Raw genomic sequence first — 21,735 nt, forward strand, 5'->3', positions numbered from 1 at the left:
TTATTTTATATAAAATTTCTGCCATTGGATCTAAATCTTACACACTGGACAGTGCGATGTATTAAAATTACTTTAATATTCAGAATCACAATCAGATGTGGGTTTTATTGTCCAGCAGGTTTACACCTACAAGGAATTTGCTGTGGTCTATCTTTGCAAGAATAAATATAAGAAATATATAAAAATAGTAAAAAAAATAAATAAAAAATACTGTAAAAATACTATAAGCACCAGGGACTTTGAAATACTTTGTAGATCAACACTAGAGACTGGAATGAGTAAAGTACAGTTAGTCCGTTATGTGCAGTCCGTTATGTGCAGTCCAGTCATAGGGTCCCGGCCCTTTCTGATGAGCTAGTGTTAACATTTTACCAGTTTCATTTCACAATTACACGTTTCATTTGCGTTTTGTTTTTAGGACAGTGCGATAGAGGCTTGATGAATGTCTCCTTAACATTTCTCCCTGCCTGGTTGTGACTCATATTCTGCTGCTGTTTCAACAAATCCCCCCCAGCGTGCAAGTATAATGGTACATCCCGACCTCCCGACGCAAGGCACGCAGGCGTGATGGTACCGTAATACTTAGTAAAGTGACGGCGCACGCTTTTATATAAGGATAACTGACGCGTTTATATCGCACAAATAATTCACATCTTCAGGTAAAACTAATAAAAACAACCGTTACGTGTGATTTGATTCGATGTTAATAATAAAAAAAAACGGTCGCGTTTTGGTGTCAGAAAATGCACACGTCCGGCTTTTTTAGTGAGTGACAGTTCCTCTGGGCGAATGAACGCACTTCTCTAAACACTGCTCCAATCACAATGCGCGAGGGGCGGGGCTTGTAGCCTTCACAACAACTTCGTCCACCGATACAACAGAAGGTCTGAGACCGAGCTGCTGCGATGACCTGCTGACTGGAAATTAAAGGTTAAAACATGATCCCGACCATCATCTGAAAGGTAGGTGGCTTCTGCATGTTCCTATCAGCAGCTTGTTATAAAACAAACTCAAGGTTAAAGGGTAAATATTGATCTAAACCTGCAGACCCGGTGTTCCAGTTCGACTGGTGATTTGTTGTCTTTATTCCAGATGCTGTCGGTCGGTTGCAGACTCGGTCGTACATTCGTCTCTTTCCCAAAACGCCTGTGTCATTATTTTTCTTTTTTCCTTTATAAACAAACGTAAAGTTTGTATTTCTACATCACTATTACACACATGGGTCAAACATGACCCAAACAGTATGTATTAACTACGGATCACCTACCATTCATCTCACACAGCTGCTTTTGCACATCTGATGCATGCAAGTCTTATTTTACAATCCGTTCCTAGTGAGAATAAGAAATATGTACAACACTAACTAGCTGTTAGCTAGCTAGCTTCTTTTGTGGCTAGCTAACCATAGCTAGATCAACATAATAAAACTCGAAATATAACAGTGTAAACTTAATAGACAGATTGATGCATTTGAAAATATGCTTTTGATTTTCTTTATCCAGAGTGTTAGGCTGGTCGCAGTCATCTCAGACTTACGGTTGGTAAGCTGCTTAGGTTAACTTGTTCATAAAGATGCTGTATGAAGAACAGGATGAGGACAATGAGGAGGCAATTCTTGCTCTTGATTCTGAGTCTGAAATGTCTGATGCCGAGGACCTAGACCTTGTTCCACAGGATCCAGCTGAAGTTGTGGGTGTGTCTTGGAATCCAGCTCTCCTAAATGGAGAAGGCTCCTTTGTTGACATAGATGTAGAAGATGAGTCTTCTATGTCATCTAAGAAGACTTCTCCTAAATGAAGAAGGAAGAATTAGCTATAAATGAATAATGCAAAGAAAGCACCAAGCCATGCATGAAATAACACAGGATATGAATATGGGTGATTTTTGACCCATGTCGTGCATTAGAAGGGGTTTGCAATAAAAGCATGTTCACCAACTTTACTCACTAAACAGCGCACGAGCTTCCACCTCGTTGATGTGAGGGATGTTTTCTGAGGACACGTGTTGGTGTGTGCGCATTGTAATGATCACCAGCGTCAAACGGAGGCACTTTGCGTGGAGCTGGCCACGCGTCTTTATTCTTAAGCGCACCAAACATCTCCGCGGCTCGGTGGCGTGATGAGATCGTCATCAGTTCATCGTTCATGTTTTTTTTTACACTTTATTCATTTTTTCAACCATATGATTTATATTGCTGTCTCAACGTGATGCGGACACATGACATTAACTCGTGAAGGGTTAGGGTTTGATCTTTATTTCAACGACACCTTCAGTGTTATCACCGCACTAAATAAAGACACAGGCGCTTTGGGAAAATGACGAATCTGCGACCGACCGACAACATCTGGAATAATGACAACCGTCTTATTTTGCACTTAATATATCAAATAATCAGATCACGCTGGATCGATATGTGGAGCACATGGCCATATTGATAACCCTCAACAGGCAAAAACAACCAAAACGGATATTTGTACTGCTTGTGTACTACCTTGTGTTTGGAGTTACATCGGTTTACTTCGCACATTGTACCTGACAGAAGTTTGAAAGGTTGCGACAACAGAGAAAAAAGTATTGATTATAGTGTATTGATTATATTATTGTTTAAAATCCTACAATAATCAATTTCACTAAAGTGTCATACAAAAATTGCAATATCTTTTATCCATATGGTTTCTATCTGCTCACATGTGCACATTATCTGTACCCTATTGTCTGTGGTTCAAATAACAGTGACACACACCAAATTACAAAAACATCACATTTATACATGATCATGTGCAAGGACAACACAAAAAGACACACAGAAGCAAAATAAATAGAAAACCAAGTGTGTTTAAATGACCACATATAGATTATTGGCATATTTCATCAGTGGATCCCATGTTTTGTGAAATGTTCTAATGGAGCCGTTAAGGGTGCGCCAGCTTGATGTTCTGCATCACGTATCTGATCCATTAGTTGCTGGAGGAGTCACATCTTTCTATTTAAGCAAGAGTGAGCATCTAGCTAGTAATGAGGAGAATGCAATGATCTTCTGTAAGAAATTAGACGTCATTTGTAAACATATTCTCTGATTATTTTTTCCAGGGAATATTGCATCAAGTCCAAAATGAAGGGTCTCTTCCTCGTCGAGCCCGTGGTGGCTCTGTACGCCTTCTCCAGTTTTCTCATATATCCCCTCATGCAGCAGTATGTGTACCGGAGGCTCTGGGAGGACCTGACCAACACCACCTACCCCACCTCGGACAACACCTCCAGATGTGCAGACAACAGCAGCAACCATTCCAGTTTTAACGAGGTTAGACATGAAGCAAAAGAATACATTAAAGCAACTCAAGTAGGAAGGAGTCTTCTAAATTACATTTCTTACCATTTAAAACATACTTACATCTTGTTGTGGATTTAATATGATCAATATCACAGATAAACCCTGAGTCTTTGCTCTGTCATGGGTTCTTTGTGTCCATTAAATAACCTGCAGCTCAACAGACAGCACAGGTGTAGTCTGCTCTGCCTTCAGCTACAGTTTGCATTTCAGCAAATATCGGTGTCTGTGTCAATCTTCAACCAACTGTCATGACACAGCAGACTTCTTCCTGTATAACCTGTTGAGATCCCCTCTTATAATACTGCTCCAGGTAGTACGATCTTATACAGCTTCAGTATCATGAAGTAATATGCAAGGGGAAGTTTACTGTTACTACCCTATGCTTGCCCGTATCAAAAGAAAGAGGAAACAGAACAGAGAAGTGAGCCACTTTCTACACCTGTTAAACAAATCGTCAACCGAATTTAATTCATGACGTTAAATTGCCAATATCTCTCTTACATGTGTGCTAGTTTAAGGATAGTTTGTTATTTTGCTTTCTAAGACCTGCTGTTTACTTTACCACCCTAACCCCCCTATTCTTTATCTTTAACCATTGTTTCTGTGTTTTCAGGAGGTACAAAGACAGGCATCTCTCTTCACCCTTTACACGGAGCTCTTCTCCACGATCCCCTCTATGGTCGTCACTCTCATGCTCGTGGCCTACAGCGACCGGGGAGGACGTAAGATCCCCATAATCATGCCTCTGATCGGCACGTTGATCTACACCCTGGCCTTCCTGACCGTGTCCTACTTTGAGCTCAACATTTACCTGCTCATCGGCTCCTCGCTTCTCAGCTCTCTGTTTGGCGGCTTGGGCACGTTCCTGGGGGGCTGCTTCGCCTACGTGGCCGACCTGTGTGAGGACGGTCATCAGAAGACGCTGCGCATGGCTGGACTGGATATGATGATTGGCCTGTTGGCAGGAGTGGCTTCGATATCGACGGGCTACTTCCTGAGAGCTGCAGGCTTTAACTGGCCTTTCTTTACCTCTGCGTTGATTCAGATTTTGATCCTCCTCTATGCAATTTTCATCCTGGAGGAGACTGTGAAGAAGCCCCCGGCTGATGCTGTCATTCAGGAGGGGCCCCCCCGGCGCTCAGCCCTGAAACAGATGACCTACGGGGTCTATGAGATGTTTACAGGGGCCAGCCGCAGGTGTAAAACTGTTTTGGCCCTCCTGATGCTCATCTTCACCAGCTTCTCCTTTGCTTATGTGGGGGGGATCTCCTTGATGACGCTGTACACGCTCAACGAACCACTGTGCTGGACTGAGATTCTGATTGGCTACGGCTCAGCCCTGTCCACCACTGTGTTCCTGGTCAGTTTTGGAGGAGTGTTTGTGTTCACGTACTGTGGCGTACCGCAGCTGGTCATTGTCCTGCTGGGGATCCTGTCCGTCGTGACAGGCATGGTCCTGGTGGCGTTTACTAAGACCACTGTAATGATGTTCATAGGTGAGAAAAAAGTCCACACTATAACTGTGTTGCTTATAATGTACAATAGGTTTGAATCTCCCTTTCAGTGGCTGTCAGTTGTTTACAAGATCAAATATTTGTCTAACCTGAATAACAAGCTGCTGCTGGTTTAACTCATGCTTTCCTTCTTTCAGAGAAGTTCAGTAATAGTTTCATGAGGCCAAACAAATAGTTTCACCTTGTACTGTGTGTCAGATATCGAAAATAATTTTGTTAAAACATGCACTGGTTTAATAACTAGCTAAAAGGCCTTAGGTTATGTTTATGTACCTTTTCAAATTACAGAAAACTATACAAAAGTTGTAGAAATGGCATTAAAGTCACAGTCTCTTGTGAACTGTATTGCATTGTAAACTGATTAGACCCACGATCAAGGCTTTGTTTATTTGAAGTGTCATTTGAGAGGACATCCAGCTGTAAACATTACAAAGCTCTGCACAAACATAACTTTAAGTAACTCAGCAGTATAAATTAGAAATAAAAAAACAATGAAGTGTATATTTATATGTTGTTACTTGCATCACAATGAGTAATATAACGTGTGTCTTGTGCTCTGTTGAACCACAGTGAAGGTGCCAATGCTTCTGTCTATCATGCCTTTCCCGGTTATGCGCTCGATGATGTCAAAGCTCATCTCAAAGTCTGAGCAGGGTGAGTGGGTTTAGAGTGTTTCATGAGCCGCTGCACCGTGTGCGCGTGTGCGTGCGTGTGCGTGCGTGTGTGTGTGTGTTCTCCAGAGTCCAAAGTTCCTTTAACAACACTTATAGTTTAAAGTGTTATCTTGAAAATGTACTTGTGGATTTAAGGCACTGCACGTTGTTATTCACCCTGTCACCTCTTTGAGGTACTTTTTCTAATCCCCTGTGTCTTTTTCCCTACAGGGGCCTTGTTTGCGTTACTCTCCTTTCTGGAGAATATGACCAACAACGTATCAGGCGCAGTCTTCAACAGTGTCTATGCAGCTACGGTGGCGTGGTTCCCTGGCTTCATCTTCCTGCTGTCTGCAGTACTCTGTGTTATTCCTTTGTCTGTCCTAGGGTGAGTTCATTACACAGCATTAAAGGATCGCACCAGCAAATAAGGAAATATTACACAATCAAACTGCAAATTGACAAAGTCGTTCTCCCATTGTACCAGGCCAATTCATTACAATTCCCTCATTGTCTTTGTCCAAGTTGCAACATCTTTCAAGGAGGAATCAATCTCCATTTTCAAAACTCTCCTGTATTCATAGAACTACATTTAGTTGAACTTGTTGGTCTTGTTGCTGCCCCTCGCCTACAGATTCATCATATTCACATGTAGAATCTGTTTCTACAGAGTCGTCAACACAAGTTAACACTGAACTAATGTGAAGTGACAACATTTCCTCATGTCTGCCACAAGGTGTTCAGCGAGTCTTGTTTAATCAGTTAATGACCCGTTCATGCTGGACACGCTTCAGGTGGAGGAGCACAAACACCTGTTGTTTTCTGCTGAGTCAGCTGGTTTTACTTCACCAGAAAAGAGAAATGCTTTGTCTGATTTAGACACGAAGAAACCAAAAAACCTTCTCACTTCCTCATTCATCACATGCAACTTCCCCCTCCAACAATATGGTGACGTGAATCTTTGTACCTCATGCCTTAAACTTTGCCTTTGCATTCAAACACAACCAATACTGAAAGACGATAAAAGGACATTTACTTGTTTTTCACTGTGTTCGCTCATTCGATCAGTTCCACTTGACTTGATAAAGTAGAACTGCTGAGTCAGTCGGGGGATGTTGACATGACTGAATCTGCCTCGGTCCCGTGCACCGCCTCTTCTGTTTCATAACGAGTGGTGACAGAATAACAAAGCCACCGGTTCAGCGAACTCAGGCCAGAATGAGCCGCACATAATTATCCTCCTTCTCAACTGTTTTTGTCAAACTTTGCAAGTAAACTCCTCTGTTTGTTACTTAAATAACGCATAAATAATTTGTTCTCTTATAAATCAAGTTGTTGAAGCCATTTTCAAGATCATTATTCTATTTAAAGCAATAGATATCTGTAATGATATGATTCCACAAAACGGAAATGCACCTTGTGCAGTTTGAGTAAGTCACATATTACTTCCTCCACCAGGGAGGTTATATATATTTTTCCTGTCCACTGGTTTGTTTGTCAGCAGAATTGTGCAAAAACTACCGATTGAATTTGGTGGTAGGATTGAAAATAGGCCAAGAAAGAACCCCAATAAAGTTTTGGCACAGATTTGCCAAAAATTCCACTATCTTTAACGTTGCAAGATGGGAAATGTTTGACATTTTGCATTTTGATTGAATTTAAATAGACTGTTTTTAGCCTTTGAGGATATATTCGCTCCAATGTTCCGGTTGGGGCCTGTTGTAACATTTGATCCGTTATTGACTTTAATAGATGACTTTAGTCTATGTGTGCTGGGAATGTCTCAACAGTTGCCAGGTTTAATTGGAATCAGCAGAGACATTTTTACCTGTGTTTCCTTGTTACAGTGTGGTGGCTGTGATCGGAGTGGATGTTTCCAAAGAGGTCAAAGAGGTGAAAGAGGACAAAGACCCTGAAACACTTTCTGAAGATCAGAACGACAACACTCCTCTTCTCAGCTGAACCTCACGGACCGACAAAATCTCACCAGCACTTTGTTTGTTTTACGTTCAGCCCTTTAGACAAAGCTTTGTTTTCCAAAATTACCTCAATGACTCTTGTTTCCAGTTTGAAATGGTAATAATGCAGGTTTCAGATCCATCTCTTTGGTTTTGAAACTTAAATATTACGTGGATACAACAGGGAGTTGTAGCCAAACAGGTTCTGTAGCAGGTATTTCTTTTGTAACAAGAACATTGTTGATCAGACGCTTGATCAAGATGGTAGCATGAATAGGATATTAAGCACTTTGGTGAAGTACTTTGGGATTATTAAGGTCAGTTCACTCAAGGTTTTGAACTTGGAGTAGTGTCTGAGCCTTATTTATAATTCAAAATGACCTGAGTGTGACATTTATAATATATCCACAAGGATTTCACGTTTCCTCATTGAGTTTTACAGTGTGATAAGATTTGCAGTTCATGTGTCAAAAAGGAAACTATGCAATGCGACACAGGCTTGTTTACGATTGTGATGCATTTTGAATACCCACATTAAGTGGCGTAAAAATAAACAATGATTGCATACATATCTGAACAAGATAGAATATATAATAGCTAATTAAAAACTGTGACGTTAGTAAACCACAGAGCGATGCAAGGGTCTTTAAACTGCTCTAAAACAGAGTGAGAGCTGGGGATGAATAGAAGTAGACATGCAGGGAATTTCTTTTTATCGCAATAACCGCACAAATGGTAAAAGTCTGCGTGTAATGTTCGTTTTCATTCCAAATGTTGTATCACAGAGGTGTGATTGGAAATATGGGATGTCGTTGTTGTTTTTTTTTATCTCGTTAGTGCAAATCATTCAGTAAATCAAACGACAGATGTTTTGCCTTTTCTTTGCAAGACTCAGACTTTTCTGCAGGGAGACATTTATCTTTATATGATATTAAGTCATGCAGTCCAACGGGGAATTTAATTGAACCAATAAAAAGTGGAATATTTAAAGTTTGATGTGAGTCTTAAAAACTTGTCACACATTCAGAAGTGTATAAGATTTAACAAGCCCCACACTGGCAATCAAGAGCACCATCGCAGATCAAACGCACAGTTGTACTCATTTTTGAAATTTGTTCTGTGATTCAACCAAAAGTGAAGAAAGTTTGAATTAAGTCCAGTTTCTAACACAAATATATTTCACCGTTAAAGAAATTAACGTTTCTCTCTCATCACAGCCTCGTCTTTGAGCAGCTGCAGAGAATAATGTTCTCATGCAGTGAAGGGAATTGTACTTTTGAGCGAAGATATGTCACAATAAACCATTTGACACCAATTAGTGCCCATTTTCCTTGTATGTCTGTAAAGTTGTGTGTTTAAATTTGTATCCTGGGTCACGGTACCACTGTGTTTTAACAGATCTGTAAAGGAAAGGGAATGGACCGACTCAAATTCCCCTGCAGGTCTGGAACAGAGACGCTGTCTTTCTCTATTTTGGCCACTTGATGTCACTCCGGGTTCAGGAAAACGGGAACGTTGGCCTTCATACCCGTGGATCATCATCAGCCAAAACCTTCCACTTACAGTACTCTGTATTCTATTTCACTTTAGGGTTAAGGTCTGTTTTTTCATCTCTTGTGTTCTCCTCTCAATATATATATATATATATGCTTACATTCCTTTTCATTATACACGCTGAAGTGTGAATTGTACGTTTAGATAAACCCACAGCCTCACACTGATTGGACGTTTCATAGGTAAAGGAAATTAAATGAATCTTCCTGAGAAGACGATGGAGAAATGGGTGGAGCCATCAATGTTTGTTTCTATCTGTAGACAAATCCCTAATGCTTTCCATTATTTCTGTTACAAGTCTGATTTCTAGTAATCAGACGGTGAAATTAGCTGATTGTGTCTTTAACTGCGCTCATGTGTGAGTGGACGGTGAATTGACAGTTGCTGAGTCATTTGCCCCAGAAAGTTGATCAAAGTCAGAGAGGATTAAAGAAACTAGAGCAGATGAAGAATGATGCTCCGATATCCACAAATAGCAGTGATAACATGTTCCTGATAAAAGCGGATGAATTAATTTTGCAAAGTTTCAAAGAGAAAACATGGTGATGATAAAATAAGCAATGGATTTTTACAAATTAGCTTAGTCTCTTGACCAAATGAAGATATTAGATAATGTGTGATATGCTTGAGGTAATTAATGAAATGTGCTATGAAGCGTTGAATTAAGTATTTAGATCCTTTAAATTTGTAAAAGTACCAAAACATAAGTCTGAGTGTAAGTATATTCATTGTGTGAAATCTTGTTCTTAACAGCACGAGCGCTATAAAACAAATGTAGTAGAATGAAAATGAAATAATAAAAATGGAAACACTGTAGAGCAACTGTACTCAACTACTCTATCACTCAGATAGTTAAGCTAGGTTTCATTGTATCAAAACACTACACTGCAAAAGAAACAAAGATGGATGACCTTCGAGTTCAGATCCAGTCCATTGAGAGATGCATTACCTTTCAGCAAACTAGGAGAAAGCACAGCACAGTGAAACACGATCATTTGTTTCATTAATTGTGTCATTTTGTAAATATGCGAAGCTATGAGAGCTACAAATACTTGCTAGTAGTTGTAGACCAGTTCTTTCAGTCGGTAGATGCTTTTCCTTTTTTTCTCTCCACTCCTTTAAACCTTAAACATGGCACGTCAGTTTGAATTGGCTTCATCCACGGAAACCCAAATGACGTCTGATCATAATGTGCACTTATTTGATTTCCATCCTCCGCTCTTGAGAAGCGTGACTGCGGCCTGATTGCAAGGTAACGTCGACACTGAACGTGAAGGAGGCCGCAGCGCTGGAGGTTACTTGAGGCAGGGCCTTGGCACCACGCATGAGGTTTCTGGTTAAATTAGAGACGGAGGTGTGGTGAGCACTGACGATATAGTTTGCAAGAGAGAAGACGGTTTCCCCCCAGCGGGGAGGAGGGGGTCGGTGGTGGTGGCTTTTGTATGTCTGGCATGCATGGGGGTCGTGGAGGATTAAAGGGAAACTGGATGGCGGGGCATTGGAGGCAGGGGGATCCGGGGGTCTTTGGCTTCTGGTTTCCAAACTGGCTGACTCAGTGGTGCGATCATCTGCACCGCACATCACATCACATCACCCTGATCTCTGATCTGGCTCCAGTGTAAGTTGTGAGCAGACCTCTCTTTATCTCAGCCCCTGGGAGGAGATAACTCACTACAATATTAAAACCCATTTGTGGTGGTTTTGCGTGACTGAAGCTGAGGAGCGGCTTCCCAGTCTGATCATCTGAGGGCCATCTGATCACATCAGGATCCACTGCAAATTTATCTTCTCTCTCAGCTTTCATGCACCAAACACTCTTGATAGCTCAGGGAGTTAATTACGCTGCACGAATGACAGTTATTATGAATGAGGCTTGATAAGCAAATCATTCCCTACTCTTTATTTACCCAGGAGAGTTTTCTGCTGATCCACAAAAAAAATAAAAAAGTGCCTCGTGCAGATTCATTTATAAACAACTTCTCTGGAACGCTTCCCTAAAGAGACACGTTGACAGCAGTTGAGGTAAAGCAGAACGTTATCAACGCTGCATTTTCCAAGGCAGGTTAGGAACCTCATGGATGCATGTCTGCTTCACTGCACTTTTAATAAGCCTGTACCACAACTGGGAATGTGTGTGTGTGTGTGTGTGTGTGTATCATGCAACAATCCCACACACTTGGAATACCATTTTTTTTCCCTCTGCAAAGGTCACTATGCTCTGTTGGTTTTCTCCTGCTGGCAGCCTGTCGTGTGCTTGTGTGGATGCTGTGTGTGTGTGTGTGTGTGTGTGTGTGTGTGTGTGTGTGTTTTCAGGGCTCTGATCCTCCTCTGCTCTCCACATGCTATCTGTGTGTAGGCCGTGTGATTGCAATTGTGTCTGCTGAGCTGAAAGAGGTCCAGGAGCTCCGTCCCTGACACGTAATTGCTGCCATTCCCCGACGGGCCTTTTCTCCGTGAAGGGTTATAATCACTTATAAGTGCCTTCAACATGCACTTTTTGGATTTTCCAACTTTCTCCTTGTTACTATTCCATGTTTATCTCTCATTTTCATCACGGACATCAACACACCCTCCTACCTGGTTTTGTCCCATCTGGCTTGCGTGGCTTCACATGGTGACCCGCCCCTTCACCAGATGTCTTTTACCACTCCTAACTGCCAATAATGTCTTTTCCCCTGTCGGCCATGCTGCCTCCCTCCTCCACATCCCCCCTTTTATTTTCTCTCCACCACTTCACTTAAAGGGATTGACTGGCTTTCATGATCTGCTTCAAATATAGATCTGCGACCGCCATTATTGGCACACGCCTCGACCACAGACCCCTCTTCTCTCGCTCTCCTTCCCCATCCGTCTCTGTACCAGCCGCGCTCCAGACGCCAGAAGTGGTTTCACAGTCTGATCTCCACCCTGCCTATCTACTGTGTGTGTCTGAAGTGTCCATTTTCTCTATAGCGCGTATGCTTTGAGGGTCGCAGGGATAAGAGGCAGGTTGCCAGTGAATCACAGGGTGTGGGAGGAAGCTGGAGAAAAACCCACGCAGGCACGGGGAGAACATGCAAACTCAACACAGATTCAAACCCAGACACTTCCAGCTGTGAGGCGACAGTGCTAACCACTGCACCACCATGTCGCCACCATAACTTAAATTGACAAAAGCTGACGTTGTGGGGGGGTTAAAAAGGATTCGGATTCAATAAGTGGATTTGAAACTGGGATTATGATGTGATTTGAAATGACAATCAAAGTATACACATTGATTGATGAGGTCACTGTATTGCAGTCTGTGTGACGGCCAGGGACAAATAAACTCACTGTATATGGTCTATCTATCTATCTATCTATCTATCTATCTATCTATCTATCTATATTTTAATATTTAGTTTGATGTTTTTTGTCTGTGTTTTTAGCCCCATATATTTTATAAAGTGTTTGTAACCTTGTTCGGATACTGTAAGTACTAAAGAAATAATAAGAATAATAAGAATAATAAGAATAGCAATAATAATAACAATAATAATAACAATAACCACAATCATAATCATAATAATCATAATATCTTGTCATATTATAATTATTATTTTATTAAATGGTGCCTCTTGGGACCTCAGTGATTACAGCTGTGTCAGAGCTATGTGATTTGCGCAGGGCAGCGTTCATTCTTTAGCCTCGACAGCAGCTGGTCAGTCAATCTTAAAGATTGTCAACCCCCCCCCCCCCCGTCACTGAACCAGTAGCAAAGGAAAGGTCACATGCAGTGACAATCAATACACTGCTCTATGTTTGCCTTGTTCTACCTCAGTGTGTCGGACTAATCAGCTGGATGCCTGGATTGGAAGAGACGGATGTAAAGAACATGGCTTGACTAACACGTATACATGTAGAACATATTAGTCACTGTTTGTCCTCCTAAGGGATTACAAAGAGGGTTAGTTTCATTATTATCCATGATTCCTTTGCAGTTGCCATCAGAAGCTGTTTTCAGACATGACCTCTGTAGGGACTTTCTCCAGAGGTTTCCTATCACACATACACAACACAGCAAGAAAAACACGTCAGACGCCTTCACAACAACACAGAAATCTCAGGTGAGTGAACGCGTCACTTCCGTCCTCTGTCTGCTGCTCCACCTCTGGCCTGACTAATGCGGAGGATTTAGTTGCTGTTGTGAACGTGTACGTGCAGTAAACCTCCCATGGTGTTGTGCATGTGTGAAAAGAAAACTGCAGGAAAACTCCGTAGCCAGTTCTTTGAATTTTACCCGGAGGTGAAGTCTAAAAGACGGTTTCAGACATTTGCGTTCATGACCCCTCCGAAGAATCTCAGGAGGCTCTTTAGAGTTCAGTGCATGTCTGAAATCAACTAGATTATCAAGACTGACAAATTCTTCGAAAAAATTCCTCTGTCCTCTGGTCTCCACTGCCTTTTCCCTGGTATCAATTTCCCCTGAGAAAGGTTTTATTGTCTCTGAGGGTGTATTAGCGGCAACGTGTGTCTTAAGTGGGTTCACACTAATTGCATTTGGTCGGGGCGTGCTCCTAAACACACACACACACACAGACCCAAGCACCCAAACTGACCGAGTGAGGCATCTCTGGTCACATCAGAAGCTCTCCACTCTCAGTCTAACATTACAGGAACCACAGAGCCGGATCGGTGCTTCTGTTTATCCAACCTGGCGAACAGTACGCCAGCAGGTTGTGGAGTGACGAGGCCCAACCCAGGCTTCTGCTCTTCATAATGAGCTCATTTCTTTTACAACCTGCAGGTCACCATGTCTGGTTTTCACCGGTCTATTAATAGACGTTTTTCATTTCAGTTGGTATTAGCACGGATTCTGCAGCGTTCACGGGCACCAGGTTTCTGAGCACAGCCTCGGGATGGAAAACTATATGTGCAAAGAAGTCGGTATGGGCCGTATATCCAGAAATGTAGTTTCCTGTGACATCCATTCTAAGAACACATGATATAAACAATAGTAACAAAATGGCTGCTTCTGTATTAAAGAATTACTTGATTTCTATTTTTATTTTCCACAGTCTGGAAACCTCTTGTCACTGACCCTTCGAATGTTATTGTTTTGTTTTAATTTGTCTGAATTAGTAAATCCCTCAATGTTCAACATTGGACTCAAATGATGCCGGACTGATCTGGACCCAGTTTTAATGAAAGCAGTCATTTGAGACGGATTGTATTTTGTCTGTCGGACCTCTGTCATGAACCTAAACACGAGAGAGGAAGTCTCTTTCCATTCGGTGCAGCAGTAGATGATGGTTGATGGGTTGTGTTTGGGGGTTTGGGGGATGGAGGGGATATTATTATCTTCATCAAGGAGGTTATGTTTGTACCCCTGTCCATTGATTTGTTTGTCTACAGGATTACACAAAAACAACTGAACAGATTTGTGCGGATTCGAAATTTTTTTTTATCACTTGTCTACATTGAAAGCATTTTTCTGCATTTGGGTTTCTTTTTGCAGGGGAAAATGCAGATAATTTAATGGGGGGGGGGGATTTAGGCTTATTAAGGGTGTGGATATCTATAACTGTTTACTATTTAGTGCGGATCAGAATAACAATCAGGAACCATGGACTTTAAATGTGGTTTTATAAGGGGACCGTTGGACCTTGGAGGAGGAATGAGCTCTATTAAGTGCCATTTGTTTTTTGGGTAGTTTGTATGTTTGTGTGCAAGATTGAACCAAAACAACTGAACAGATTTCCTCAGAAATTGGTGGAAGGATGTGGTTTGAATCAAGCAAGAACCCATTAAATTTTAGTGAGGATCAAGGATTTTCTTTTAACCTTTAACAGTGCGTGATCGGGCATTTTCATTCTTGAATCCTGATGAGAATGTAGAAGGCTGATGTCTAAGAGTGTGAGTATGTGCTCTTGTGAGTGGCCCCTCTAGTTGTGACCTTATTCTCAAACAATGACAGGTTTCTCTGAGGGACATCTTGCTGTTGCTGCACTGTCCTTGACATTTCTTTGTTCTAAGTGGGACAGACACCTCCTGGAGTGTGTGAAGCTTTGAAGCAGACGCATGTGCAGAAACAGAAACTCCTCCGACCAGCAGGGAACGTCTCAGGACGCAGATCCTATCCCAAGGGGCTGTTTTGCCCTTATCTTCTGTTCAGAGGCCTCGTCCTCTCTACCAGCTGCCGGGACTTGTTTGTGTCTACTGGAACACTGCTAACATCTGTCCCCTGTCTGCCGCTGATTGATGTCAGTCATGTGAATAATATTGGCAATATCACAAACACACAAGAACACGAACATGTGGGTTTACAGTACAGGGAAAACATGTGCCCGTGAAGACATCTGCCGACAACCAGACGTGTGCACATGATGGCTTTAATGGCTCTTACACCCCGGTCCAAGCTCCTATTTTGGAATATTTGAAATAGCTTCATCCTGATTTGAGCCAGGAAATCTGTGGATCTGTATTTGTATGTACTTTAATGAAGAGAAATACGTCTTTGTTCTGTCATCACGCGGATTACAAACAGGACGAATTCAGACTGTTGTTGAATACTTTAATATAAGCCTGGTGAAATGAAAAGCTGCTGTGGTTGCTGTTGTGGGAATGTCTTACAGTATATATTTCCCAATTTTCTTTTTAACCCATAAACAAAAGCCAAAGTCATGGATTTTCTACTTATTTCACTTGCTGTAAGTGAACCCGTCGCACACTATTGCCACAGCTGTGTGCTCTTTCCTGACATTCAGAGAGTTCATGGTGAACTTCATAAATGATGTTGATAATGATCTGATGTGTGCAGCGTAACGTGAGACGTGCATCCAAAGGCAGGATCATTGAAAAATGATGTATTAATGTACATTAAGTAATGATGCTGTTAAAAAAACCAAACCTTGTTGTTTTAGATACAAACTTACTAACATGGAGATGTTGAAGTGAAAAACTATATTTTTAATGAAATGACACTGCTACACGTCCTGTACACAGTAAAAGTGACTCATTATAAACTATAGTTTTTAGTTGTGAGGCTGTCATGTGTACACAAGTTCCTTTTTTGGAAGAGAAGATAACAGTATGAAAAGTTGTTATTCTGCAAAAAAATATAGAAAACGCCTTCTTTTTAAATGGTGTTTAAATTGTGTCAGCGTTGTTGCCTCAGCCAAGGGGGTTGTGTTTTCACCCCTCTCTGTTTTTGTGGTTAGTTGGTATGAGTTAGTATGATTTGGTAAAAACTACCAGATGGATTACTGCAAAACTTGGAGGAGAGATATGCTCAGTGAAGAATTAGGGGGCGCCTAGACCTCCACTTAAATTCAATGAAGCTTCAATAAATTTCACACACAGTCACCGAGCTTACATTTGGCAGCTTGATTGAAACCCAATTCACAAAATGTAATAATTTCAAAACATTCCACACCTCCCCCAACACATGGTTGCTCCCAGTGACATCACTGCTGATGTCATCAAAGGTATAAATACAGGAAGTGTTTGGGTGCTCCCCTGTTTTGTTCCCGCAACACATGTTGGCAAAGGTGAGGACCAAAGAACTAAACCAATGGAAAACTGAAACACTAAACACCAACTAAATTAAACTGGTTTTAAAATAAATATTATGGTTGAAACAAACAATTGATAAGAAAAGTAAAATAAAATTTATGATGGTTTCTGAAAAGAAGGACGAATGGCGTGTTCTCACCCACTTTGTGCCACTTGGTGTGGGTCCAAATAAAAATCCCGATCCGATGAGTTTAAATGTGGTTTCATAAAGCGACTGTTGTTAAAGTAGTTGCTCTACTGACTGGTACGGCTCGATGTTTAGACTGGCTGCTCGGAAGGAAAATGTTCCTCTGAAACGTCCACATACTCGGGTCGGTTCATTTTGTTGTCACAGGGCTCCCAGTGGATGTACGGTATAGTTTTCAGTTTGTCCACATGAGGCCAAGCTAAAGAGATGCCTGCTGGCGTTTCTCTGACAGGAAACCACCGGACAAATACCAATGTATGTCAGTCTTCCAGCTTTAAGTATGGTCGGAGAGCCGCTTCAACCACTGACACACACACACACATTCCTACATCACCATGGAAGTGGAATTTCCGACTATTTTCATTTTGAAAAAAACCCCCAAAAAGAAATGCATATTTTTACATTACATTATAATTGTGCATGTATTTTTATGTTTTTTAGGGGACCGGTTCCTTCCGTATGCAGCCTGGTAAAAAGTCTCATGAAGTTTAAAAGCCTCGTTTGGGGCTGAGACCCATTTAAACTATACATGTGAGAGAGTCGTTAAGGTCCCTGCTCCAGCCTGCAGAGGCAGTGCTGAGTTTGACCTTTGACACTCATACACCTGCAGGTGCACTCATGGATAAAATCAAATTATATTCATCAGACTTTAGACGTAATTATAGTTTGATTTAAGACGCGACGCAGTGTGGACCTCCAAAATGCCCCCTGCTGGCTCACCAGTCCACTGGTCTGTAATGAGGGGGGCGGGCACTGCTGGATAGGTAGGCTACACACACACACACACACACACACACACACACACACACACACACACACACACACACACACACACACACACACACACACACAGCCTTGTTGCATGTAAGCTTGCATGCAAACACATTTACACTCACACCTTTTCGCAGCCTGCCTCGCTCGTTCCCATAGACTTTAATGTCATATTTGAAGACATAGTATTTCTTCTCTGTCCTTGAAAGAAAAAAAAAAAAATGTTCAGGGTTCTTTCGACTTCCCTGCACCTGGTAATGTAAAAACTCTGCCAAGAGGTTTCCTGGCTTTGGGCTGTTACATGCTAACTGCCACACCAGGGGGTGAAACCAGATGCTTTAAGGAGGAATTCAATCCTTTTCTTCCACCAGTGCTCGCTGATATGTAAATGAGGTCTCTGGATAAAACTGAGGGACCACAATCATAAACTAAAGGTTAAACAATCCTCACAAATGCACAGGATCTAACCTTTATTGGGCTAAATGTTATTGTTTGAAACAATGGTTTGGGTTTTCCTTCAATTACACTGAGAGGTTTTGGCCGTAAACTTGGCTGCTGGTCAGTTTTAGACTTAACATGTGTTGCCATTTTAAAAAGTGAACTTATGTGACCCAAATTATCTGGCCGCGGCCTCTATTATCTTACCAGTACCAGATGCAGTTCTTGCGATAAAGCTCTCACGGTGCTGAGTGTGACGTTAAGCAGGGATCCTGGTTGACCGTCACTTGACCTTATTGATTAGTCCTTCATCAGCCCGGCCTGTTTATATGCACTGTTGATTGTTGCTTTAGGTGGACGGGTTACAAGATGCAGATGCCGACGTCATTTCACCAAAACATGCAGCTCAACCGAACATCACTTGTAATCAATAGATCGGTTTGAACTCTAAGAGAAGAGAAGGGCAGTTTAGCTGGGATAGAAAAGCGCTTCATACCATTAAATGTTTCCGTCCTGACTGCTGCACAATGGTTAGATTTCTAAAATAAGTATTTATAAAATCTGCCAAACTCTACAAAAGAAAGAATAAAACTTTCAGAGCCAGAAACAATAACAATCATGTACAACAAAAAGTCTGATTACAAGCTTGCAGCTTTAAACATATCGTTCTTCTCTGGAATTCGACGGATCATTGCTGTCGAGTTTATCGACACCGACTGGCCCAGTATGTTTGTTTGATCGTTTTGTGTTCTTGACTGGACGGAGATATCTTAGATAATGCAGTTTATATCTCTTTTCTTCGACATATATCTCCATCTTCGCTACTTTGCTTTATACTGTGTACACATGGACGACTTTTACGTGTTTACAAAGGAGGTTTTGTGAATGGACATGACCTTTGAAATTCTCCAGTAAGTCGAGCAGGCAGTTTAGAGTTTGAAACAGTAGTCCAGCTTTGATGAGGTCTGCTACTGCCCTCTGTATTTTAAGAAAAAAACAAGCATGTGCCAAGCAGCCAGCCAGCACATGCACACGCAGCCAACCAGCTCCCAGCACACAACCCAAACACAGATTTTGCAAATTACAGCCTGCACATAGAGCTCTTTAAAAAGCCAACACTTTCTCTGATGCTGTTCAATGGAAAGCAGACCAGCGTGCCTACACACACACACACACACACATATGGGCCATGCATTTGGGCAGAGTGGCCTGAGGTCCGCTGAGGTCAACAGTGTTGCTCTAGGATGTCCTGTTGATGTCACTACAGGGATGAACACGGTGTTAAAGGTGCGGGGGACACAGCCGGAGAAGCTAAGTGACACTTTGATCGTGTCACACAAACGTTACAGTTCACAGATGTCTCCCGAGTGGAAATCCTTTATTAAGTTAGAGTTTAAGGAAAAAGTTGGAACCTAATGACAAACAAATGAGCAAAGAGGACCGTGTTATTAAATGTCAGATTTCCTCAAGGCTCCTGCGGCTGTTTTGACAAAGATAAGATGGGTCCAATCAGGTCAGATGGAAAAGTTAAATGAGTGAAAGCTAAATGCGTAATCGTTGCCTTGATACCTGGCTTAAAAACTCAGCGGAGCGTTCGCTGAGATAATACGTCCTTGATCCTCGGACAGACAAACCTCGACTCTCTGGCTTCATTAGTCTAATATGTTGGAAACAGAAAAACCAAAACCTTGTGTTTTCTGTGATCATATTTATTTAATTATGTTGTACATATCTGTGATATACGTATATTGAAAGCGCTGCCAATAAAAACAGTCCAGGACGTTAGTTGCAGAGGCTGAGCTTTTCCAGACACCACGAAATGAGGAAATGAAGAACATTAGATGAAGGAGAAATATTAGGAGAGGGTGAGTCCGTCAACATGCAACTGAAACTAGGTTTAAAATACCAAAACATTATTAGGTTTTACAAATATGGAAAAAGGTTTTGATTCATCCTGGCAAGCTAAAGTCTGTTTTATCAATATCTATCGATGAGAAGCTTCTGGAAGATTTGTCTGCGTTTTGGTTCTGGGCTGCAGAAGTTTCTGAAATCAAATACTAAATCATTTGGGAAATCAAAATGAAAGGGAACAAAATGAGGCTGTAGTCGAGACAGTTTGCAGCTTCTGTTCCACAACAGTGACCGTTCACTGCAAGTGTTTCTCAAAATTCTGGCCACATTTTCCACAAACTGCTTCCTTACCGTGAAGAACGGCTCAATCTCTTCTGGTTAAAGGAAGAAGAATTCATATTCATGCTGTAATGTTCAGAAAACACACAACTTCCCTCACACTGTCCACTGCTGCTGCTCCTCTTTGCAGCCCCTGCCTGAAACATAATGCAAATGTAGGCCATTGTAAAGTCACATGTCATAACGATCATCCGGGAGTATTGGCCCGACTACTCACAAGCTCCTTTTACTGAGGACTTTGGGCTTTGTAACTTTGCAGAACATTTACACACACAAATAAGAAGGGTGCTCAGAGATCGCAAACCTCTGCCAAGGCTAACGCTCTCTCTCAGCATGTTAGAAAATCCTGGAACTGCTTAAAAATGTAATTGCCTCTTCCTTGGGTCATGCCCCACCCTCCACAAAATGTCATGGAAATCGGTTCTGTACTTTTTGCCCAATCCAGCTCACAAACAAATGCTGATGAAAACACACTAAAATCAGCACTGAAGGGAAAAAGCACAAAATGTCTCCTTTAAACACAAACTCCTCATCGTCAACTTGATTCTCTCTGTGATTTTTTTTGTGTACATTTATTGTGAAGAAAATGGGGCCATGGTCGATTGTTTGCAGCTCGTGTGCCACAAGAGTGTTTCTTTAAATTATGACCACATTTTCCACAAACTGCTTCCTTTCACAAAGCGCAGCATTATTCCTTCTTGTTGACAGTTTTCATCTTTGCTTAAGTGAAGAAGATAAACGCACTGGATAAACATTGAGATGTTTTGTGAGGGTCTTGTAAAAATCTTCCCATCTGCCAATGTAAGAAACTGTTGCTGTGGGAGAGCGGAGCCCTCTGACTGACTTGGATCTCAGACTGAACCAGGAGGGGGGGGGGGCTTCTAAAATATGAAGTCCTATTGATTTTAATGATGTTAAAATAGTTTCACAAAGCTCTCGAATGTTTTTCTGTTTGAAATGAGTCACGACCGTGTCTTCTTCTCTCAGTGCAGCTTTGGAGACCGAGGAAGGGACGGAGAAAAAGCGAAGAAGTGGTGAACAACAGGAGTTTCCAGAGGGTAAGTGGGGACACGAGGGTTAGGTAACGTAGAAGGGGGGGGGGGTTCAAGCACAGGGGCCAGACAGCTGACGAGGACGAGAATCTGAAGACGATACTGTCACTTAAATGAAAACCACCTGAAAGTTACTGAAGCAATGGAATCTTCCCTGTAATGTGTGTGGATCACGGTGTCCTCAGGAGGAGGGGGGGGGGGGGGGGTTACACTTTCTCTCACCAGCATAAACTACCATACACACACACACACACACACACACACACACACACACACACACACACACACACACACACACACACACACACTCCACTGTTTTCTTGTTTTTTCGGTACGTGTCTGATAATATCCCTCCGGGTTTTCTGGACTCATTATTCACTTGCCCCCCCCTATCAAGTACGATCTGTAATCCCCCCCCCCCCCACATCTCCCGTTGCACCACAGTTAAAACGAGAACCCTCGGAGAAGCACCACCACATCACAGGATGACAGACCTTCAGCATTAGAGCCACGACTGAACAATGCTGGCACGCTCAGCCGTGTGACAGATGGAC

General features: G+C 41.9%; 1 protein-coding gene and 1 long non-coding RNA gene across 2 annotated transcripts; both read left to right on the forward strand.

The window, feature by feature from the left end:
- The first annotated feature begins 838 nt into the window (after window positions 1-838).
- Window positions 839-8,774, forward strand: slc46a3 (solute carrier family 46 member 3). The gene is made up of 6 exons (XM_034607031.1): window positions 839-962; window positions 3,091-3,301; window positions 3,945-4,827; window positions 5,416-5,499; window positions 5,730-5,886; window positions 7,346-8,774. Exons 2-6 carry the CDS (start codon window positions 3,113-3,115, stop codon window positions 7,458-7,460), a joined length of 1,428 nt encoding a protein of 475 aa, XP_034462922.1. The 5' UTR covers window positions 839-962; window positions 3,091-3,112; the 3' UTR covers window positions 7,461-8,774.
- On the forward strand, window positions 6,517-6,898 carry LOC117774535. Its single transcript, XR_004616098.1, has 2 exons — window positions 6,517-6,781; window positions 6,831-6,898. It is a non-coding gene; the product is annotated as an uncharacterized LOC117774535 (long non-coding RNA).
- Window positions 8,775-21,735: the final 12,961 nt, after the last annotated feature.

The sequence above is a fragment of the Hippoglossus hippoglossus genome, chromosome 14 (genome assembly GCF_009819705.1).
Source record: "Hippoglossus hippoglossus isolate fHipHip1 chromosome 14, fHipHip1.pri, whole genome shotgun sequence".
Lineage (NCBI taxonomy): Eukaryota > Metazoa > Chordata > Actinopteri > Pleuronectiformes > Pleuronectidae > Hippoglossus > Hippoglossus hippoglossus.